Source organism: Puma concolor, chromosome A2 (assembly GCF_028749965.1).
Source record: "Puma concolor isolate L17-30 chromosome A2, mPumCon1.1.hap2, whole genome shotgun sequence".
Taxonomy (NCBI): Eukaryota; Metazoa; Chordata; class Mammalia; order Carnivora; family Felidae; genus Puma; species Puma concolor.
This window is the reverse complement of record NC_141668.1, coordinates 34,259,263-34,284,441: the sequence shown is the minus strand read 5'-3', so window position 1 is coordinate 34,284,441 and position 25,179 is coordinate 34,259,263. Positions and strand designations below refer to the sequence as shown.

At 34.1% G+C, this 25,179-nt stretch overlaps 1 protein-coding gene across 1 annotated transcript in view; it reads right to left on the bottom strand.

The window, feature by feature from the left end:
- The window catches only part of ASZ1 (ankyrin repeat, SAM and basic leucine zipper domain containing 1), a 51,696-nt gene that overhangs the window by 10,204 nt on the left and 16,313 nt on the right, over positions 1-25,179 (bottom strand). The window contains exons 5-9 of the mRNA XM_025929657.2: positions 4,084-4,195; positions 3,420-3,554; positions 2,156-2,280; positions 1,336-1,411; positions 38-94 (exon numbers count right to left, since the gene is read on the bottom strand). Of these exons, the coding sequence (XP_025785442.2) occupies positions 38-94; positions 1,336-1,411; positions 2,156-2,280; positions 3,420-3,554; positions 4,084-4,195 (505 nt within the window). The remainder of the gene's footprint in view (positions 1-37; positions 95-1,335; positions 1,412-2,155; positions 2,281-3,419; positions 3,555-4,083; positions 4,196-25,179) is intronic.

The window sequence follows — 25,179 nt, the reverse complement described above, 5'->3', positions numbered from 1 at the left end:
TGAAAGAAGGTCTGGAGTTTTTGAAACTGATACTAACCTTTGTAAACTCATCTTTCCTCATGGTCAAAAGATGTCTTAAAGTTATATCTCTTTCCTGTAGAGAAGAAAAAAAACACCACCTTTCAATACAAGTAAAACATTAGAAAGGAAAGTAGGCAAGTGTCATAAATTAGTCATTTATAAATTAGTCAGTTATAGTCAGTCAACTTTCAGTTCTAGGAGGGGATAGAATATGCAGGTATAGAATTGTAGAGTGTCATTAACATGTGTAAATGATTACCTAAAAAAGTACAAACATAACCGGTTTCCCAGATTCAAAGAAAATTATTACAGTTTATATATGCTCACATAAAAAGGAAGGTAGCTCTATAAAATTTGACAGAAATTCTATTTTATGAATATTTTAAATTTCTAACTGCATCATATTAAACAATCAATAACATTCAGTTTTACTCAGTATTTCTCAAATAGGAAGAAGTTTCAAGATTGTACAATGAAGCACAATTCTGAACTACCTAAACAGAATGTGCCCATTCCTAAGGAGAGCCTATTTTAAAAAGTGCTTTACTGCTTCATTCAGCTAAATGGTTAACTGTCAAACTCTATAATGCATACCTAACATACCATAACTCAAACCCCATAATGCATCCTAAAGTACCTAAAACAGTGCTTGGCATATGATCTAATTTAATATCTATGACAATCCTACACTAGGTATTATCATCCTATGAAAAAAGAGATTTAAGTCACATATTTCAGTTAAACAATCATTAGAGCAAGAATCTGATACCAGATCTGTTTGACTTAAAATCATGCTTCTAATATTCTATACAGGAAGCAACTCTAAAAACAATCTGCACCAGGCAGTGGTGCCTGGGTGGCTCAGTTGGTTAAGCGTCTGATCAGCTCAGGTCATGATCTCACTGTGAGTTTGAGCCCCACGTTGGGCTCTGTGCTGACAGCTCAGAGCCTGGAACCTGCTTGGGATTCTGTGTCTCCCTCTCTTTCTGCCCCTCCTCTTCTCATGCTCTCTCTCTTAAAAATAAATAAACATTAAAAAAAAAAAACAATCTAAAGGCTTAGATGTACAAGGAGGAGTTCTATGAAGTTTCAGGCAGTGAATAAAAGCTGTTTATTCCAGCCAAATTCAAATTTATTTAAATTTCTAGAATAATAAATTTTTCAAATGCTTGTAGCCTTAAAATGGGATCTAGTATAAATTATGGAGAAAAGTGTGTTTGGCATTTTTATTTAAGCATGCTTAAGCATTAATATTTAGTTAACCAACAAATAAACATACATCTATAATTCTCTGTAGCTTATACAAAATCTTACCTTTAATAAATCTGTCATATGTTCAAGCCCAAGACCATGTAAAAATATTTCCAGGTCTCCAAATGCTGTATATGAACTAGACACATTTATAACAATGTCAATTTCAGAACGGAGTATAAATGCACAATCAATATATATTTATAATATAGATACAGAATGAGAATGAATAAGAATGTATCTATATGTAATATAGTTGCAAATTAACACACTAGACCTATGTTATATCAGTGGAATAAGGAAGGTTTCTTGAGTGAAGATATAAGTTAACAGAGAAAATGACGACAGTAAAATGTAGCTCATCTTTCCTAAGAATGAAATTAGTTGCCAATATGTATATTCCTTGTGGGGTTTCTATACATGAAAATCTCTTTAATTGTAGGAAGTAAAGATTTAATAATTTTAATGTAGGTAAGCACAGAAAAATTTTATGGCCATGTACTGAACTGTGTTCATAAAAAAGTGTATTTTTAATTTTAGCTTATAAAATCAGAAATCTGCTAAAAAGAATTAGAAAGCAAGATGCAGTCTAGTTTGAACACTAACAAAAATATAATCTTCGACACTTTTAGAAATAAATTTTGTTGATATTTTAAAGTTAGAAATTATTCTCATTACTGTTAGTAGTACACATATATAAAATTTTTCTAAAATTCTGTAGAAAAAAGCATTTAAAACCTAGAAATTTCTCAGTGATATTTAAAAATTGATTGTAATCGTGTAAAATATCCTATTTTAAATGTCATCACATTTACTAAAAGTAATAAAACATATTTTTTACTCATTTATAGGTATTTTGTTGAACAAAAACATGCTTTGTTACCTAAATATGTGATCTTTTTCTTTATCAGAATCTGTTGTTAATAGTTTACAAATAGTCTCTTCTTTAGTTAGCTGTTGGAGCTTTCCCTCCAATGGATTTAAAGTTAAAGAAAGAAAATTGAAGATCTGCAAAAAGTTAATAAGCCATTCAAATATACTTAACATTATATATACTATCACTTATACTTAAAATCTAACTTTTTAGTAAGTCAGGGTTATGCTACATAATCAACCAGAACACAAAATCAAATCTCACTTTAAGAAACAATTTATGGCTCAAAATAATCTTTGACATTCATAAATTTCTTAATATGTCAAATTCAGTGTCATCTACCCTAAATTTAATAATGCAGTAAACCAATTAAAAATTTTCAAATTTTCAAAGCTTAGAAGAAGCACCATAAATTTCTTTTGAAGTTTCACAGGGCTTTAGTGGTTAGCAATTATTCTAGAATACTTCCGTAAATGTAGACTTGAGTTAGAAGATGATAGGCATGTTTATCAGATTGCTTAAAAAATAAAGAAAGTTATTTTCCATGCAGTGAAAGTGGCATGGTCTGATTATATGATAGAACCTCTGGAATGTTACATGCTTTCAAATTCAGAAACTCAGGTCTGGAAGCTCTTGAACTATATAACTTAGTTTTACACTTGTACTGTATTCACCCTTGCTTAGAAATTATAGCCCTTTGATCCAAAGTTTTAATATTCAAACTAAAACTTCCTATCAATAAAGTGATTTAACGTATGGCAAATATTTATTACTGACTTTAATATGTGAATGACAGTAGATCATCTACTCAACTATGTTATCTCTTTATTAAATACCTTGTCACATGTATAGGAGTAAATTTAACTTACTTATTTTTTAAAATGTCTAATATGTACTAATTAAAATTACATGTTCAATAATTACATGTTCAAATTTTGGCATTTTATTAGCTTTCTCAATACACTAATTTTTAAAAATCTGGACCAGTCTGAAATGTTAGTCTACTACAATTTTATTTCTAGGGCCAGAATAAGATTTTATTATTTATTTCTATAGCTTTTAAATTACCACATTATATATACCTCTTATTTAGTAAACGTGAATACTCTAGGAAAATAAAGTTTATGTTACCTGGCCAGAGGAGAATTACATATGTAAACATTTAATAATAGCCAGATACGGTATTTTGACAGTTGTGAGTTCTAAGAAAATAATACAAAAGTTCTAAAAATAATAACATAACATGCCACAGAAAAATTAATATATAGGATACCTCTAGATGTTTATTTCTTTTAGCAATCTCACTCGGTGTCTTTCCATCTTTGGTTTGTAACATTTTATTAGCTCCAAGTTCAAGCAACTTCAAAACTACATTTTTATGACCCTGACGTGCTGCCCATGTTAAAGCCTGTAAGTGGGGGAAAAAGAAGATTGTTTAAAGAGAGGGAGTGTATATGAGACAGAAAGGAAAACTTTTCAACAGTATTTATGGCACAATAAAACAGTGAGCATAGTTAATTAACAGAATGGTGCAATCTCTTCATTTTACAATCTAAAGTAAACATATTTCCAAAGTTGTAACTGCAAAGCAGACTGTCAGTGCTCACAGATTTTACAAATCATATAATATTTTACCCAGTCAAGTGCTTTATAGAATAAAATAATTTATTTGCCAATCACTGAACTGTTTTCTATAAAATAGAATTCTATGTGTATTCTAGAACCCAGGCTTTGCCGTGTGTTACAGCTTCTTGTGCCAAGGGTGAGGACAAGGAGAATCAGATAATTCCTTTTTTGTTTCAGCTGTTGCTTTTCTTCACCAAACAGCAATTGTATCCCAGCCCCTCTGTAATTTTTACTTCTTAAAAACTTTTTTGTGCACTACTGATAAGATACCAATGTCTTAGAAAAGGGGACATTGTACAATCAACTCTCACGGTATAACCATTCTCATCCTGGGTATTAACTTCTGCTCCATGGGCAACAAGTAGAGCAACAACTTGAGGGTGACCATCTCGCGCAGCATACATGATTGGAGTCATAAGTCTCCTAACAAGGAGGAAGAAAAGAAACATCTGTGTTAATGCCAACATTAACAGCTACTCAATTTCATTAATTTTACCATACACAATACCAATGTATTGTTTTGAAATCAAAGAAAAGGAAATGAAAGCTTTTAAAAAATCAGGTGATTTAAAAATCCAATCTCCCAGCAAATAAATGTGAAGGAAGAAGACACTTAAAAGTACTGAATGCTTACACAGCACCCTCTAGTGAAGACACGTGTTAAAAAAAAAAATCACAAAAAAAGCCATACTTTCTAATATGAGGTTTCAATAATTTACATATTCATGTAGGAGAGTATTAGAGTACTATGCTTATGCTGGGAATACAGTGATGAAAGACCCAAAAAAGGTCCCTGTCCTCTCAGGATAGCTCATACTTATTAAATGCTTATTATATTTTATTTATTACATTTAATAAAAATATAAGTTTAAAAGTTTATCTTATTTCTTAATGTAGTCTGTTATGATTCTATTTTAGTATAAGCCTGAAAGAATTTTACCCTGACTTGGAGGCTTACTCTAGTTAAGAAAGAGATTAGTTTAATAGTTTAGCCAGACTCTCAGACTATTTTCTGGGAGAGCACAGTGGTTTCCCTCTCGTGTATCATTTCTCAAAATAGAGATTCAATCCCTCTCCTCCTGGAAGTTAGTCAGCTTCTTGTTCTATTACAAAGGATACCAGAAAGATTCTATCAGTTCTACTTGGGCTGAACTGTATCATGGTCAGTTTTGAAGGTGGTCTGGGATTCTGGGCTCAATCTTCCTGAATTGGCTCAAATATCTGATTTATATATAAAGAACTTCACAAAAGAACAACAAAGTAAATAATTTCAGAAATCTGTTTTGATTTCCAGGAAGTTCATCTTGGTTATTCACATTACGTACACCACCTATAAACAATATTTCTCTATAAGGCTTGTTAACATAAGGTATATCCTGAATCTGGTCACTTCATACTAATGTCTTCAGCACAAAAAGATTCACACATTTCTCTCTTTATTCTATTTCCTAGGATATTACAATTTCAATGTTTTATTGGAAACTGTATGCTAAGGTAGCTGTCAAGCATTGCCTCTTCTATCTTGAGTATCTCCTATACACTGGCTTCATTAGACAGGTAATGTTTACAAAGTAAAGAGGGAATTGCCTGGATAACTTAAACAAATAATGAAAACATACACAATAGAACAAAATTATTTGAGTCGACTAATTCAAATTCTCCACTAAGTCTAAATTAAATCTCTTGATGCCTCTCCTCCACCCCACCTTCTCTATTAACAGTCCAAATCTGCTTCCAGTCTTCCCTATTTCACAAAACTACCATAACTATATAACTAAGACTAAGCATCATTCATGACTCTTCTCCATCACTCCATATACAAGTCATCAGCTGGTCCTTCTGGCTCCACCTTCATAATTAATATTCTGAATCTAGCCACTTCTCACCATCTTGTTAGCTACTGTAAGCAGTCTAAGCCATCATCATCTTTCTCTGACCTGTGTTATTGTAATAGCCTCATAATTACTCTCCATGCTTCTGTCTTGGCCCCTTAGAGTTTATTCTCTTTGGAAATGCCCAGTTCTTCCCCTTCCAGGGACCATGCAAGTGCTGTTCCCTCTGCCTTTTCCTAGAACTTCATATTGCATACTTTTTCACCTTATTCAGATCCCCATTAAGAGGCAAAAATCAATAAAATTGACAAACAAAACCAAATTTATCAAGATAAAAAGAAGACACAAATTACCAGTATCATGAATAAGAGAGGTGACATCAATACAGATTCTCCCCATTTTAAAAGTATAATGGAATATTATGAACAAATTTCTGCTAGTAAGACAACTTAGATGAAATGGACAAATTTCTCAACAGATTCAAGCTACCAAAACACACTAAAAAGAACCTAAATAGTCTTATATTTATAAAAAATTAAATTAGTAAATAACCCATTGCCCCCCCCCCCCCCCACACACACACAAAGAAAAGAGCAGGTCCAGATGGCTTCACTGGTAAATTTCACCAAACAGTTAATGAAAAAAGTAACACCAATTCTACTCAGACTCTTCCAGCAAACTGAAAAGGAAAGAATACTTCCCAATTCATTCTATTAGCAAGACTTACTCTACTAGCAGGAACCAGAGAGACACACTGCAAGGAAAGAAAACTATATAGACCAATAATCTTCACTGAACATAGATGCAAAAGTCCTCAATGAATTTTGGCAAACAGAATCCAAAAATACATAAAAAGGATAATACATCATAACCAAGTACAGTTATCCTGGGAATGCAAGATTAGTTTAACATCTGACCAAAAAAAGAAAAACCACCATTATCTCAACAAATGCGGAACAAGTACTTCACAAAATCCAACATCTAATAAAATTCTTAGCAATGTTAAGAGTAGAAGAGAACTTCCTCAACTGGAAAACTTTACAGCTAACACCATACTTAATGGTGAAAGAATGAATGCTTTCCTCCTAAGATCAGAAACAAGACAGATGTTTGTTCCCATCACTTCTATTCAACACTATTCCAAGCTCTAGCCAATGCAACACAACAAGAAAAAAACAGGCATCCAGGTAGAAAAACAAGTAAAATTGTCTTTATTCACAGACAGCAGTCTGAGAACCCTATGGGATCTACCAAAAAAGCACTAGAACTAATAAATGAATTAGCAAGGTTGCAGGATACAAGATCTAATGGAATATACACAGCATTATTTAAAATTATTATTTCAAGGGGCGCCTGGGTGGCTCAGTCGGTTGGGTGTCTGACTTCGGCTCAGGTCATGATCTCATGGCTGGTGAGTTCAAGCCCCGCGTCAGGCTCTGTACTGACAACTCAGAGCCTGGAGCCTGTTTCAGATTCTGTGTCTCCCTCTCTCTCTGACCCTCCCCGTCCATGCTCTGTCTCCCTCTGTCTCAAAAATAAACGTTAAAATTATTATTTCAATTTGTGAATTCATGATAAGCCATAACTACAGAGAATTTTTAAAATCCGCAGGCAGAATAATTTCTAATTTATAAAAATTTAGTTCATATAGTTCAACCCCAATAGAAAACAACTTACGTGTAAACACCAATTTAGAACACAGAATCATCAAAATTTTGTAACCTCAGCATTAACTGTCTATTAGAGAAACAAAATCATTATGCATGGCTAAGCAGTTATCTCATTCACTGTTCACAACAACTTTATTAAACAGAAATTATTCTCACTTTAGAGATGAGAAAACACAGGTTTAGAAATAAGTAGCTTTTGCTGAAAGATCACTGTTAGTGTGTGACTGAACTAAGATTTTTGTGTTTATTGCCCCCCCATCTCCTGAAAATTGCTTTTTGCAATCTATCCTGATAAAGAGAAATCTAAAGTTCTCTTTTTCTCATTCTACAATATGGCAAAATTGGAAAACTAAATAAAGTTGGCTAAAATATAATCTGAAGGAAGTGACACTCTGGCAGAATATCCAGAGAAGGTGACATGAAAGTGTTGAGTCGCATTTGCTTGAACCTCATTATTGAAAACTGTAAGTGAATTTTCTGATTTTGTACTAAAATTTGTTCTGAAATTGCACTGAAAATTAAGGTTCTTTGAAATATCAATATCTCTTAGAATCTTGAACCAGCAGAGATTATAATTTTTGGCCAATTCACATGGACATAAATTGCTTCTTAGAGATGCCTACTTCCTCCTAGATAAGAAAAGTACTGGGCCAGCATAGTTTGCTTACTAAGAAGTTTCAGATTACTACTGAAAAATGTGTTTAAAATGTGGCACTGGTTTCTTCTAAGAAAAGCTTAATTTATCGAAAGTAACAGCAAACTCCTGTAATAGGGTCTAGATTATCTAGAAGGTTTATTACTTAGCTTCTAAACAGTTATTAAAGTTATTGATACCATCAGTAATGTTGCATGACAATTTTGAGAGGGGAGAGAACAATTCTTCCAGTTGTTTTACATCTACAGAAATTTGTAACATCTGTAGTTTCCTGCCTGTTACTGATTAACAAAATCTAAATGAATTATTCAATTTTATAAACTCTTGTGAATAATCATAAGAACTCTTCAGGGAAGTTATAAAACTTTATAATAACTGGTCTACATGATAACAATTTGTGCTACTAATAACTTTACTTTCAGTATTAATTTCCATCTATTTCCTGAGATTTAATGTAAAGAATTTTTTACTTCCAATTCTCTCTTTAAATCACTGCAATTTTGTTCTGCCTGCTCCTTCTAACAAAATTGCTTTGGCAAAGGTCAACAATTATTTGGACTCCTTTTATTTTTCTAGCACTTAAATGTATGGATTTCAAAGGTCCTCAATGATCCTCCCTTTCCACTACATAAACACCATGTCTGGATGATCTCACCTACTCTCCTGACTTTACTGTCAACACACTAATGGCTGCTCCATCTGTATCTCTAGCCCAGGCTTTGCTCCTGAGCACAATATTATATCTGTCATTGCCACATGGTTATCCTAACAAAACATATATGCAACGCATATCCAAATCTGAAGTCACCACCTTACTTACCTCTAACATACAACTCTCTCTATTATTACTTACCTCTGGGAACAGCATCACAATCCATGCACTGCTCAACCCAGAAATCGGAATTTATCCAGGGCTCCTTGTCATACTTTCATATTTAAGTCAGCATTCCTATGAATTTTACCCCCTTCCTATCATTTGTATCTGTACACTTTGCTCTCTCTCTCTTCTTCTTCCAAGTGTTCAGGTCTCATCATTTCTTACATGGATGACTGCCTTCTTGGCTCTAGTCTTTCCTCCATACTTGTAAATCTTATCATGTCAATTCACTATTTAAAATTTTCAAGGTTAGGGGCGCCTGGGTGGCGCAGTCGGTTAAGCGTCCGACTTCAGCCAGGTCACGATCTCCCGGTCCGTGAGTTCGAGCCCCGCGTCGGGCTCTGGGCTGATGGCTCAGAGCCTGGAGCCTGTTTCTGATTCTGTGTCTCCCTCTCTCTCTGCCCCTCCCCCGTTCATGCTCTGTCTCTCTCTGTCCCAAAAAAATAAATAAACGTTAAAAAAAAAAAATTAAAATTTTCAAGGTTATACATGTGGTAAGTGTATCTATCATGCTAAGTCCTCTGTCTACCATTTTAGCACCTCCAATCCTACTCCATCCTAATAATAGACTTAGGTTATGTCTGCATTTCATGGATTCCAATTTCTCTCTCCTCTGGATAGCCTATACTCAGAGCACTCTCTGAATGCAATGTCTTTTCACTCTTTTTGTCAACTGACTTATTCATAATCTACTTCTAAGGTTTCATTTTAGAAGCCAACATACCCCTACTTTTTTGATGCCCCACCTCCTCTTAAATACCAATTCCTCTCTCTCTATGTTCTCTTAGTATTTTGTGCTTTTTTTTTTTTTTTGAAATCAGTTCATCTATCAGGCCAAAATTTGTTCACTTCATCTCTTTTTTTCAACTAGATTATAAGTGCTTTGAGGATAAGGACTCTGACCTGTATCTGTATCCACACCCAATCCATACAGCAACTAGTATAATGAATGGTCTATGTTTTGTGTCATGCTTACATTTAATACAGGCAGGACCTTCTTCTCTATTCCATAATTACATGTTTATTTATTGTATTTTTAATGTATCTATGTCCTTACTCATTTTATATATATCTATATTGGATCTGCTTCTTGAATTTAATAGGCTTTGATTTATGGATTTAGTGGCCATGTAGTCTGGTGTGTCCAAGTTTATGCTTTTTATATTTTCATTGATTTTTGCCTTTTATTGTAATAGAAAGTTCTTTATTCTATATACTGCATTTAACATTAGTAATACCTGATGCTGACAATCTTGATTTCCATGAGTTTGCTTTCATTGTAAAGGGTTTTTCATACTCCTTTCTCTTCTTTTTTTTGTAAAGAGCATTTAGCCATCTTTTGTTTCTTTTAAAAAAAAATTTTTTTATGTTTATTTTTGAGACAGAGAGAGACAGAGCATGAATGGGGGAGGGTCAGAGAGAGAGGGAGACACAGAATCTGAAACAGGCTCCAGGCTCTGAGCTGTCAGCACAGAGCCCGACGCGGGGCTCGAACTCACGGACCGCGAGATCATGACCTGAGCTGAAGTCGGACGTTTAACCGACTGAGCCACCCAGGCGCCCCCATCTTTTGTTTTTTAAGCCAATATCTCAGTTCATAAATCCAGCCCATTCTGGATTTATGACTGATAATTTAATTGTGTAATGACTGATAATTTAATTGACAATATTTTTTTCATTTTCGTTGGTTCAATAAAATTGCTATTCACTACATTTTTCTGCCTTGAAAATATGACTCTGCTTTTCCTTTTCTAAAAAAATGTCATTAAACATTATCATCTTTCTCTGCTCTTAGTAAAACACATATGATGTGTAAGCAAGATAAGATCTATTTCTCCTAATGAGACTATCGTCTCCTCCAGTACCATGCCATAATTTTCTCGTGCTTCTAGTCTAATAGGATGAGATCTTTTGAATACTTAGTTACTCTTAAGTTGCACCCACTCTCTGTAAACTATAGCTCTTAGATTTTTGCTGGTATGATTTAGTACTTATTTGAGTTTTACTTGTACTTTGTCTTGTCTGTTTCCAAAAACCTTATTTAGCACTCATACTTCACATTTTCAGACAGTCTAATATTATCCATTAAGTACACATACATCAAAGTTCATCTCTCTTCATTGCTTCCTCTTGTTTTCATCCTTTGTCTTCTTGAGGTCTCTGTTCTGATTCCTTTTTTTGTTTAGTCTTTTCTCAAGTCTTTTCACTCATTCCAAGAATACAATCATATGGCATTTGTCTTTCTCTGACTTATTTCACTTAGCATTATACTCTCTAGCTCTATCCATGTTGTTACAAATAGCAAGATTTAATCCTTTTTATGGCTGCATAATATTCCATTGTATATATACCACCCCTTCTTTGTTCATTCATCAGTGGACAGTTGGGCTGCTTCCACAGTTTGGATATTGTAAATAGTGCTGCAATAAACACAAGGGTGCATGTATCCCTTTGAATTACTGTTTTTGTATCTTTGGGGTAAATACCCAGTAGTGTGGTTACTGGATCATTGGGTATGTTCTATTTTTAATTTTTTGAGAAACCTCCATGTTTTCCACAGTGGCTGCATCAGTTTGCATTCCCACCAACAGTGCAAGGTTCCTTTTTCTCCATATACTCACCAACATTTGTTGTTTCTTGGGTTTTTGCTTTTAGCCATTCTGACAGGTGATATGTTACTATAGTTTTGATTTGCATTTCCCTGATTATGAATGATGTTGAGCATCTTTTCATGTCTGTTGGCCATCTGTATGTATTCTGTGGAGAAATGTCTGTGTCTTCTGCCCATATTAAAAATTGAATTATTTGTTTTTTGGGGATTGAATTATGTAAGTTCTTTATATAGTTTGGATATTAACCCTTTATGAGATATGTCATTTACAAATATCTTCTCTCATTCAGCAGGTGCCTTCTAGTTTTGTTGACTGTTTCTGTCACTGTGCAGAAACTTTTTATTTTGATGTCCCAATAGTTTACTTTTGCTTTTTTTTTTTACCTTGCCTCAGGAGACATATCTAGAAAAATGTTGCTATGGCTGATGTCAGAGAAATTACTGCCTGTGCACTCTTACAGGATTTTTATGGTTTCATGTCTCACATTCAGGTCTTTAATCCACTTTGAGTTTATTTTTATGTATGGTGGAAGAAAGCAGTCCAGTTTTCCCAATACCATTTGAAGAGCCTGTCCTTTTTCTACTGGATATCCATTTCTCTTTTCTGAAAGATTAATTTACCATATCATTGTGGGTTTATTTCTGGGTTTTCTATTCTATTCCATTGAACTATGTGTCTATTTTTATGCCAGTTCCATGTTTTAATTACTACCACTTTGTAATATAATGTGGAGTCTGGAATTGTGACACCTGCCACAAGTTTGCATTGGCTATTCAAGGCCTTTTGTGGTTCCATACAAATTTTAGGATTTTTTGTTCTAGTTCTGTGAAAAATGCTGTTCGTATTTTGATAGGGATTGCAATAAATGTGTAGGTTACTTTGGGTAGTATAGACATTTTAATGATATTTGTTCTTCCAATCCATGAGCATTGAATGTCTTTCCATAGCTTTGCATTGTCTTGAATTTCTTTCATCAGTGCTTTACACTTTTCAGAGTCACCTCTTTGGTTTATTCCTATATATTTGATTGTTTTTGGTGCAATTGTAAATGGGACTGTTTTCTTAATTTCCATTTCTTCTGCTTCATTATTAGTGTATGAGAATGCAACAGATTTCTTTACATTGATTTTGTATTCTGCAACTTCACTGAATTCACTTATCTATTGTAGTATTTGTTTTTCCCAAAGTCTTTGAGGTTTTCTGTATTTAGTATCTGGTCATCTGCAAATACTGAGTGTTATACGTCCTCTTACCAATCTGGAATATTCTTTTTTTTAATGTTTATTATTTATTTTTAAGAGAGAGAGAGAGAGACAGAGTACAAAGAGTGGGACAGAGAGAGAAGAAGACAGAATCCGAAACAGGCTCTGAGCTGTCAGCACAGAGCCCGACACGGGGCTCGAACTCACAGACTGTGAGATCATGACCTGAGCTGAAGTCGGACGCTTAACTGACTGAGCCACCCAGGTGCCCCAATCTGGAATATTCTTAATGGCAGAAATCCTTACAGACTTTGAAAATCAAAGAAATTTCTTGTGCAGTGGGTTCATAGTTTAAGAGCAGGCTATTGGCTCCCCCTAGGAGTACTAGAGTATTCTCTCTGCTTTCCTATCTTCCCAAATTCTCCCAACCTGACTGACAGAGACAACTTGTTTAGCTTCAAGTCTTTAGGAGTCTGGAAACCTAAGATATTCATGCAGGATCGGCTTCATCCCAGGTCCATAAATCTCCTAATGTCAAGCTTTTATAGGATTAGCTGCTCTCCATCTGGACTTACCCCTGATGACTTCCCACCATTTTGCAGGGATAAGAATAAGAGCCTGAGACCTCCTAAGCACCCAGATGTCTTAAACTCTCAGCAGTCTAAGGCTCAGGAAAGGCAAGTAGCTTAGAGTTGAGAACAAAAAGGAAGAGAATGATGTTCTGGTTGCAAATTCCCAGATATCCTTGTGCCATGTTTTTAAAGGCCTTTGCCAATCCAATATATATTTATACTCATTTTCATCTAGTATTTTTTTAATGTTAATTTATTTTTGGGAAGGTGGGGAGGAGCAGAGACAGGGACAGATGATCAAAAGTGGCTCTGTGCTGACAGTAGTCAGCTTAATGTGGGGCTCCAACTCACAAACTGTGGGGTCATGAACTGAGCCGAAGTCAGACGTTTAACCTACTGAACCACCCAGATGCAATATTTTGACTAGTAATTTTTTATGTTTTTTAATACTTAAATATTTCGAGGCATATGAAATAATTTTGGTGCGAGGTTCAAATCCAGCATTTTTTATTCCTTCAAATAGCTATGCAAATCCCCAGCACCAAAATGAGGATCCATTTTCTTTCTTTAGTTTGAAATGCCAGATTAATCATATATAATAATTTTGTATACTCTTGAATTGCTTTAGATTTCTTTTGTTTTCCTTCTAGGGATTAGTGATAGCCAGCTTTCCACTAATACCACACTGCTTTAATTATTGTGATTTATTTTTAATATAAGGCTAATTCTATATGATGACTTTTTTTTTTTAAATGTTTTTACTTATTTTTGAAGGAGAGAGAGACAGAGCATGAGCGGGGGAGGGGCAGAGAGAGAGGGAGAGACACAGAATCTGAAGTAGGCTCCAGGCTCTGAGCTGTCAGCACAGAGCCCGATGCAGGGCTCAAACCCATGAACTGTGAGATCATGACCTGAGCCAAAGTCAGATGCTTAACCAACTGACCCACCCAGGTGCCCCTCTATATCATTACTCTTTAACAAGATGTATTAATTTTTAAAAATTACTTAATTCATACATATATGCATTTTTCCCTGAGAACACTACAGATAATCACTGTTATGAATTGGCTATCTTTCTAGATCTTAGCAAAGGAAAATAATAAATTTTACATGTATAAATATATGCAGAGAAATGGCAATTTTAAACATAAATAAATCATGCTATTCATGCAATATTTTGACTTGCCAATAAATTTAAGACTCTAACTTATCTCTAAGTATTGCTTTTTCTCAATCACACAAGTTTCATTCAAAAAATTGCTATTGCAAGGCTTCAATTGTTCAGACCTAAGTTTTATCACTTCTATTTTGATTTCTTCTTTAATCTACAAATTATTATGTTTAATTTTAAGTACCCAGTTTTATGCATTGGAGAGGCTTTTGATTGTTAAATTCTAAACTCATTACACTGTTGTTAGTGAAAGTGAAAGAGATCACTTTCTTAAAAGGAATTTATTAAGGCTTCCTTTGTGGCCTAGAACATCACCATATCTTAAAAATAATCCACATGTATTTGAAAAGAATCCCTGTGGGCGCCTGGGTGGCTCAGTCGGTTAAGCGGCCGACTTCGGCTCAGGTCATGATCTCGCGGTCAGTGAGTTCAAGCCCCGCGTCGGGCTCTGTGCTGACAGCTCAGAGCCCGGAGCCTGTTTCAGATTCTGTGTCTCCCTCTCTCTGACCCTCCCCCGTTCATGCTCTGTCTCTCTCCCTGTCTCAAAAAAATAAATAAATAAATAAACGTTAAAAAAAAAAAAAAAAAAAAGAATCCCTGTGTGTAAATTATGTTAAGAGTCAGAATTCTTGATAAATATCAATTAGATACACTTGCTAAGTGTGTCACATTTCCCGTCTTTACTTTTTTCCTATATCTTTATTTTTATCTAATCGTTATTAAAATTTTCAAATATGATTATAGATCTATCCTTTCTAAAAATTCTACTAGCTTCATTTTATATATTTTAAAGCCACACATATTGAAACTATCTTGTTAAATTTTTGCTTTTTACCCCAGAGGTCTTTTTTGTTTCGGTATCTACCAGGTATAAATATTTGCTAAATGAATAACATATTTTTTGATCACTTTATTTTTAACTGTTATATATTCTTTTATTTGTCACTCTCACTGGATTTTGGTTTCAGCCAATATGAGAGTTACTATATTTTAGTCACTGAGTTTTACCAATTAGATGACTTTTCTATTAATACGGTTAGACTTATTTCTGACATTGTGCTTTTTATTTACTATGTTTCCATGATAAATACATGCTTCCATGACTCCTTTTCAGTCTTGTTAGATCAAATTCTATTTGTTCTATCTATCCCCATCCCTATCCCCTTCATCTGAAAGCTTACAACACCCTTTTCTTTTAGTATTTACTTTTAGTTCCTTCTCAGCTTCTTCCCAACAATCTTACTCTTACCATTTAACGAAGAGTTAATCAATAACTGTGGTCTCATCTAAAGGCAAGTTTACTTTTATTTTACTTCATTCTCTCCTCAGCCACCCAAATTCCAAAACTGTCAGCATGGAAATTTAGTGTAACTTGTCATTTTATCATTAAAAGCTCTTTTCTTTTAAACAGCCAATAGTTATTTAGATTTACCAATATGTTTATTCATTTCTCATTCAACATTATTTTTTACATCCCATCATTTCTTCTGGGTTTATTTTTCTTTTTGCAGCACTTTTTAGATGTTATTTTTAAGAGTCAGAAGAATGGTCATTGTTGGCCAGGAACACTTTCCTATGAAATATGTGGAAGCCTTTTAGTTTATCAAAATGACTGGAGGAAGCTATTGGCATTTAATGGGTGAGGGCCAGGGATGCTAAATATTATGCAATACACAGTACAATATCACTCAAAATGTCAATTGTGCCTGTGCTGAAACAACTTTGTTTTCATATACATGAAAATGTCTTTATTTTACCTTCACTTTTGAATGATAGAATAGCTAAATACAGACTCGCAGGTTCAAAGTTTATTCCTCAGACCATTTATCTTCTTCCATATATAGTTGTTATTAAGAACTCTATTATCAGATAGTCATTTCTTGATAGAAATTGTTTTGATAAATTGTCTTTTCTACAGGTAACTTTTAGGATTTTTGCCTTTATTCTTGATATTCTGAAGTTATGATGTGCCCATATATTTTAATTTTTAATTAAAAAAATATATCTTTATGTGTGTATGTGTATAAATCTTGTTTTCAAAGATCTTTCAAACCTAAGAATATGGGTTTTCACTTTGAGAACATTCTTGGCTATTATTTTTTTCTTTTTCTTTTGTATTTTTTTTTGAGAAAGAGAGCGTGAGTGAAGGACAGGCAGAATGGGGGAAACAGAGAATCCCAAGTAGGCTCCCCACTGTCAGTGCAGAGCCCAACACAGGGCTCAAACCCACAAACTGTGAGATCAAGACCTGAGCCAAAATCTAGAGTTGGACGCTTAACTGACTGAGCCACTCAGGCACCCCTGGGCTTTTAGTACTTCAAATATAGTCTCTTTCATTTTCTCCTGGAACTCTTGTTAGATAGATATCAGAATTTCTGGTGAGGATCTCCATGTGTCATATCTTTTCCTTTGTAACTCTTCATGTCATATTCTAGGAGATTTCCTCACATCTATCTTCCAGTACGTTAATCAGCAGTTCAGCAGAATCCCATGTGCTGTTATTCAGATACTTAGTTTTAATATTCAACAATAGGTCTGTCATTTAGTGGAGGCAAATCCTTCTTTTATTGCTCAGAAAAATAAAGTCCTCTTAAAATTCTTCTGGGTTTTTTTTTTTTTTCCTACTTTCTCCAGTCTAAGTTGCTCTTTTGTGGAATTTGTTGTCCCTGTTTTATGATGCTTACATTCTCCAGTTTTTGATGATCTATGATTGTGTACCCATCTTCTGGCATGTAAAAGCCTCTTAAGCATGGAAAATTCAAGCCAGCAATCCTGGCCTTGCCTATCAGTACTGTCATTCTTAGGGATTGCCAGAGAGGGTTCCTATCTGTTTCTTTCTTTAGGAAGTTACTCCTTTTCCATTCCACAGATAACTACCTTTCCTGTTTCAAAAGACTTTACTAAAACTTTATGGATATCTAAAATTTGTTGTGGAGGAGCAGGACTTTTGGCATATGTTCAGTTTAACATCTTGAAGTCACAAACCTATTTTTCAGAAAATTCCTGGTCTTTTCTTTCCTGTCATGTCTTTCTCTCAGAATTAGTAAAATCATTTCATTAAGTTAAAATAATCCCCTTGGATCTCTGAATGAGATGTTTAATTTTACAAACTAATTTAGATAAAAAAAAAAAAAAAAAAAAAAAAAAAAAACCAAAACCACCAAATTTCTTTTTTAATGCTGAGTCATCCCAGCCAAGAAAAGGACACATCTATTTATTCAATCTCCTTTTATTTCAGTGTAGTTTAAACTTTTCTTCATTTGGGTCTTTCACATGTCTTGTACGCTCACTTTTAGATATTTAATGTTTTTTGCTCTTGAAATTGGTATCTATTATCTCACTGTATTTTCAAGCTGGTTATTATTTATAAGTTGGAAGCCAAATGAATTTTGCCTATTAGTATTTTAAAAAACGACTTCATTTTATGGTTATTATTTTGAAGAGTTTCTGGGTTGATTATCTTGGGGTTTACCAAGCATATACTCATGTAATCTAAAATACTATCATTTTATCCCCTGTTTCCTAATAAAAAAGCCTAATAGTTTGATAATCAGTCATAGTTAAATGGTTTAAAACAGGATTTGGCAAAATTTTTCTGTAAAGGGCAAGAGAGTAAATATTTTAGGTTTTATGGGGCATGCAAGGCTGTGTCACAACCACTCAAGTCTACTGTTATAGCACAAAAACAGACAGACAATACATAAATGAATGAGCACAGCCTTGCTGCAGTCAAACTTTAGAGGTTTGCAAACCCTTGGTTTAGAGCAGAAGTATTATACTTGTAAGTATAAAGTCAGTCAGTCTTCCTAAATTCAAATCTAGTGTTCAGCATTTATTGGCTGAAGATAGTTTCTTAGACTCTTACTGCCTCAGTTTCTACAACTTTATATGGGCGTGATAGTTTCTACATCTGTGGCACCTATTTGTGATATTATCCATAACTTGTGGGTAATGAGATAATAATGTTTCACAACCAGAAGAGTACTAAGCATGAAATAAATGCTCTGTCATTATTACCTATGTTTATTATTTGTACCACTTTTCTTCTTTTGCATAACTGAATTGCCATACAATTCCTAAAACAGTGTTAAAGACGACTTATAATAAGCATCCTGACCAGGATCTTCTCGGCATTAATGCAAATGCTGCTAGAGTTTCTCTGTTAAGCACATAACTTGGTTTGGATTCAGTTATATGTTTATGAAATTAAGGAACTATTCATCTAATCAAATTTTATTAAGGTCATGAAAATTGGATTTGATTTTTAACTTTTCTAAAAATACCCTTCTTAGGGGCGTCTGGGTGGCTCAATCGGTATAGCATCCAACTTTCGCACAGGTCATGATCTTGTGGTTTGTGGGTTCGAGCCCCACGTCGGGTTCTGTGCTGACAACTGGAGGCTGGAGCCTGCTTCAGATTCTGTGTCTCCCTCTCTCTCTCTGCCCCTCCCCTGCTCATGCTCTGTCTCTCTCTCTCAAAAATAAACAAACATTAAAGATAAATAAATAAAAGTAAAAATAAATAAAAATAAAAATACCCTTCTTGGCATCTATCATGATGGGATATCCCCCTTTAAAAATCTCTTGACCCATTATAAAATATATTTCCCTAATATTGAGCCATTTTTTGTTGACATGAATCTCATATGATCACTGTACTTGCTGATAACATTCATTTTGCTGACACTTCATTAAGGATCTGGGATTTTTGTATTTATATTTGTAACTGAGATTGATTTATAAAGTTTGTTGGAGTGGATTTTTTTTTTACTGGATTTCAGAATTAGTGTTTGCTTTATAAAAAACAACTGAAAAGCTTCCCTTTTTTTTAATACTCTGAAAATATTTAAATTGTATTGGTGTAATCTATTCCTTGGTAATTAAAAAGTAGTAACTTGTTCCACTCTCTGAGCTTAGGACCATTTTTGGAAGTTAGCTTTCTGACAATTTTCCTCAAAAGACAGAAATCACAACATAAAAACTAAAAACAACAAAAAAAGCACAAATAAAAACATACCAGAAGTAGCATTTTCAACACATGTAACAATAAAAAGCTAAAAGATCCAATTTTCCAAAAGGTCCTATAAATCGGTAAGGAACATGTGGACCATCAAACAGAAAAATGGCAAAGGTCACAGGAAATTAACTAACAAAGAAACATAAACAACTAACAAAAATGTGGAAGACTAATCAATTAAGTATTATTGAAAAGCATGCAAACTAAAATGAAGTACCATTACATACGAATCAGATTGGACAATTTAGAATATCAAAAATATCCAGTGATACTTCTGTGTAGGTCCTCTCAAAAACTGTTGAAGGTAGTATAAAGTAATCCAAATTTTTCAGAAGATAATTTGGCAACACCTATCATAATTCTAAATATACATTATCTTTGAGTCAGCAACTGTACTTTAGGAATATGTTCCATAGAAAACTTACTCATATTTCTAGAGATGTTGACCATAGCATTTTTTGTAATACTAAAAAACTGAAAACAATCCAAATGTTTTTCAGTAAAATATTAGGCTAAGCAATGATAACACATCCATATAGTAGAAGATTATACAGCCATTATAAAGAGAGAACTGTAGGTATACATACTGGCAGTACAGTGTCTGTGAAACACTGGTGAAAAAAAAGCAATTGAAATACACTATATAGTATATAATCCTATTTAAAGATAAAAGAAAACCAAAAAAAAAAAATGCTAACAAATGGAAGAAATTCTGTAAGAATATAAAATAACCTGCTATGTAGTAGGAAAAAAGACTTTTCATTTTCTAAGTTACATATTTTAAAAGATTTTTAACCAGAACCTTTTGCGATCAGAATTTTAAATAAAAATACATTTTGATAACTACCTTGAGGTACAGTGGAAATTTATCATTCATGGCCCTTAAAGGGTGAGTGGCTCAGGTAAAATCCCAACTTTGAGTTGAGATCACTGAAGGGAAACAGATTAACCCTGAAACCCAAATGTTCTTCAAATTCAGGCAAAATTACTTCTGTTTTCAATTCTGAATATACAGTCTCTGGCAAGAGCAACAGTCGTTTAACTGGACCTTTTGGTTCCAACTGATCCTCAACCTACTAACAGAATAACCTTTATAAAATACTAATACATTCCTTTTTCTTAAAATTGTTTAATAGCTCTCAGGATGAAATTCATAGTTTCTAGCATGGTTCACAGATTATTATCTAGCCACTGCCAAATTCTGACTCCATTTCTACTCTAATACCGTATGATCTGGTTATATAACTTACAATTGCCTGAATAAAAGGTGCTCTCATCCATTTCTAGAGGTGCCACCCTCTACATTGAATATTCTTTTCTATCATCTTCCTTTGACTAAATCCTATTCATTCTTCAAATCTCAAGAAAAAGCTATAGGGGGGCGCCTGGGTGGCGCAGTCGGTTAAGCGTCCGACTTCAGCCAGGTCACGATCTCGCGGTCCGTGAGTTCGAGCCCCACGTCGGGCTCTGGGCTGATGGCTCGGAGCCTGGAGCCTGTTTCCGATTCTGTGCCTCCCTCTCTCTCTGCCCCTCCCCCGTTCATGCTCTGTCTCTCTCTGTCCCAAAAATAAATAAACGTTGAAAAAAAAAATTAAAAAAAAAAAAAGAAAAAAAAAAAAAGAAAAAGCTATAGGAATTTTCCACTTGACATCTTCATCTCAGTTAAATTTTCTCCCAATTTCTACTCCTAGGGACATCCTCTACTACCTCTAGTCTTACTCTATTATAAATGTTCAAAGTCCTATAATCTCTTATATTATTTTGTCAAATTCTTGAGGCAGAGAATGGATGTTACCTTGTATCTCCTAGGGCTTAGCATATATTGTTTAACTAAACCCAGCTGAATATACTAGTGATATTGTTTTTTTCTCCTTCATCTATCAAAGTTCCTCAAATTGTTAATGGCCAAGAGACGGTTAAAAAAAAATAAGTTTGAGGTGCCTGGGTGGCTCAGTCGGTTGGGCATCCGACTTCGGCTCAGGTCATGATCTCACAGTCCGTGAGTTTGAGCCCCGTGTCGGGCTCTGTGCTGGCAGCTCACAGCCTAGAGCCTGCTTTGGAGTCTGTGTCTCCCTCTCTCTCTGCCCCTCCCCTGCTCATGCTCTGTCTCTCTGTCTCTCAAAAATGAATAAAAATTTTTTTTTAAATTTAAAAAAGTAAGTTTACACATTGTTACCATAATTACAGTTTTTTTTCCTGGATGATGCAGAGCTTTTTATTCACTTTTAAATTATTTCATTTCAATAAAACTTCCACTAGAGGGCATACAAGGAAAAGCAGAAACAAAACTCTCAATGTGACGGGAAAAAAAATGTACCTTCATAATGATGTATTTATTACTTCTCTGTACCAAGGGTAAAATGGATGGTTTGTCTTCATGTCACATTTTTACTGTACAGTTCAGTATTATCTACTTTTTAAACTCTGCTTAAAATAATTACCTTTTAGCTGGGAGTTTAATGAAACTATGAAAAAGGAGATGTGGACAATAAAATGCTATGAATTGGACATCCATTTTCAGCTATCAGAGTAATTTTATTATATTAACCTCCTACTAACAAAAGCTATAAAAGCTGACAAAATACAAACTATGTTTGAAGGCCTTGTAGAAAACCAAGGCAGCCAGAATATGAGAAGCCAATATCTTGGGGAGAAAAGAAGCATTTGTTGAATTGAGTCTTAAATTCTTTGCCACTTTTTCTCGAGACATTTGCCAATTCCTGAGTAGTATAAGCAAAAATCAGGGCTTACAAGCCTTCTTATGGGGCTAGAGACACAAAAAATGGAGTTCAGGGCTACCAACCAAGAGCTTCAAGAATTGTCTGGAAAAAAAGGAATAGCAGAAAATAAAAGGGACCTTGAAGAGAAGTGATATTCTGCTGGGCTTTTACCTTCAAGGCATATGAAAATTCCTACGAAACATGAATTATGTGTGGGGAGGAGGGAGGAAGACCCTCAAACAGCTGCTAAGAGGCTGAAGAGGTAAGAAGGGCTTTTAGCATTCCCATAAAACTGAGAAGAATAATAAAGTTTGTCTTCTTAAAGGGTGAGTAACTCAGGTAAAATCCCCACTTGGAGTTGAGATCACTGAAGGGTTGTAGGGGAAATAGATTAATCCTGAAACCCAACCTTGAACTATCATAATCCCTGATTGGATCAAGGTTCTAACTCCCAGTCAGAAGAAAATTAATTATTTTCTGGAAGTAAATAGGCCTATACAAAAGTTTATACATAATATCCAGCATTCAATCAAAAATTACTAGGCATTCTAAGGAGACAAACCACGTGACTAAAAGAGGAAGAGACAATTAAAAAGACCTCTAGATGTTATAAGAAACATACTTCAAAATAAGTGTGATTAATGTGCCCCAGAAAATAGAAGACAAAGAAAGAATTTAACTAGAGACCTGAATTTTAGGGAAGATAAAAGGTAAGCAGAAATTATAGAACTTAAAAATAAGATGTATTGAAATTAAGAAGTTAATAAATGAGTTTAATAGCAGATTAACTGCAGCAGCAGCAGCAGCAGATTAGTAACCTGGAGGTGAGAAGGAGACCAGGAGAAAATACCCAGGGTGAAATATGGAGAGGAAAAAGGATGGAAATAAAGAAAGATTGTTAAGAGGCATATGTGATATGGGTGTAATGGTCTAAATTCCATTTGAAGAGAGAAGGAGAATGAGGCAAAAGCAGTATCTGATGACATATTGGCTGAAAATTTTCCCAGACTTACAAAACAAATTAAACAACAGATTCAAGACGTTCTATAAACCCTAAGCTGAAAAAATTCAAAGAAAACTATACTTAGAAATATTAGAGCAAAGTTGCCTAAAACAAGAAACAAATGGAAAATCATAAAAACCATCAGAGAATAAAATACCCTCAAACATAATACCTTCCACAATAAGACTAACAGCTAGCTTTTCAATAGAAACAAAGGAGGCCAGGAAATAGCAAAATGATAGCTTTAAGTTACTAGAAGGAAATTAACTTCTAATCTAGAAGTCTATGCTCAATTAACTTTCAAAATTGAAGTGAAGTAAAAAAGTTTTCAAACAAAAACAGACTTTATCTCCAGCAAATACACAAAAGAAAGGTTTTTAGAAGAAAAATGATCCCTGATTGAAACATGAAAATGTGAGATGGAATTAAGAATACAAGAATGAATGTATGAGTCAATCTAACTAAGAGTCTATATAACAACATAATTGATAACAATAATAAAATGGTAATTATGTGCTGTGAGGTTTAAAATACATAGAGATTTAAAATATATGACAACATCACCAGAAAGGTAGGAGTGGTATGGACAAACCAAGTTCAAATATTCTAAAGTTAAAGTTAAAATATTCCTGACATTGTCCAGGAATTGTCAAAGTACTGGTAAATAATGGACTCTTAGAAGTAAAAAGTACATGCTACAATCTCTAGAGTAGCCACTCAAAGAATAATAGAAGAATGAATAACTAGCAAGATAGGAAACTGAATAATAAAACGATTAATCCAAAAACAGTCTTGGAAAATAACAACACTAAATTAAACAGGCATAGCAGTATGTACCCTAAATGCCAGTGAACTAAATATTCCAGTTACAAGGAAACTACTGTTAATCAGTCTGGATTTGAAAAACCTGTATATGTTATTTACTTTATTTTTTAAATGTTTGTTTATTTTGAGAGAGAGCGAGAGAGTATACAAGCTGGGGAGGGTCAGATAGGGAGAGAGAGAATCCCAAGCAGGCTCCCAAGGGCTTGATAAGGGGCTCGATTTCACAAACTGTGAGATCATGACCTGCGCTGAAATCAGAGTTGGATGTTTAACCAACTAGGCCACCCAGGCGTTCCAGCTGCTTACTTTAAACAAAACCACATAGAAAAGCTGAAAGCAAAAGGACGGAAAAATATATACTATACAAACATAAAAGAAAGGTGATATAGCCATACTAACAGTAGACAAAGTGTACTATAATAAAGAACCACTACTAAACCGAGAGAGGAACACACTTCATAAGAATAAAAGGTCAATGCATCAGGAATATAGTCGCCTTAAAACATAAGGAAAAATTGGCCAATATGGAAATCACAGTAAATGACAGAACAAGCAAAAAAAAAAAAAAAAAAAAAAAAAAAAAAAATCAGCAGTCATTGAAAAGATCTGATGACAACAAATAAATGTCTAATTAATACACATGGACTATTATTCCCAACTATTGCCAAATTATTAGTGGCAGTGAACATGGAACATCTGCAAAAACTGGCCACATTCTGGGCCATAAAGAAAATCTCAACAAGTTGTAAAGATTTGAAATCATAGAGAGCTACGTTCTCTGACCACAGTGGAATAAAGACAGAAATAAATAACAAAAAGAAAACTATGAAAAAAACTGTGATATATTCAAACACTGTACTATTTATCAGCAATACAAAGAAGCAAACTACTGATACGTAATACACGGATGTATCTCAAAATTATTATGTTGAGTGAAGAATTCAGATATTAAGAATATATATTGTATGATGCACTAAAGGAAACATTAACCAGAGTAGAAAAAAGTAACAGTGGTGGCCTCTATGGTTCAGAGAATCCTCTTGGAAGGAACCTAAGGGAACTTCCTAGGGTAATGGGAAAATGGTCTATATTTTGAAAGGGGTGTGAGCTACATGGGTATATTTACTTGTCATTCTCTAAACTGTACACATTAAGTTCTCTGCGTTTCACATTATAAATTCTATCTCAATGAAAATGTACGATAAAATACATTTTTTACAGATATATGGATGATTATATATAAGTACATGTG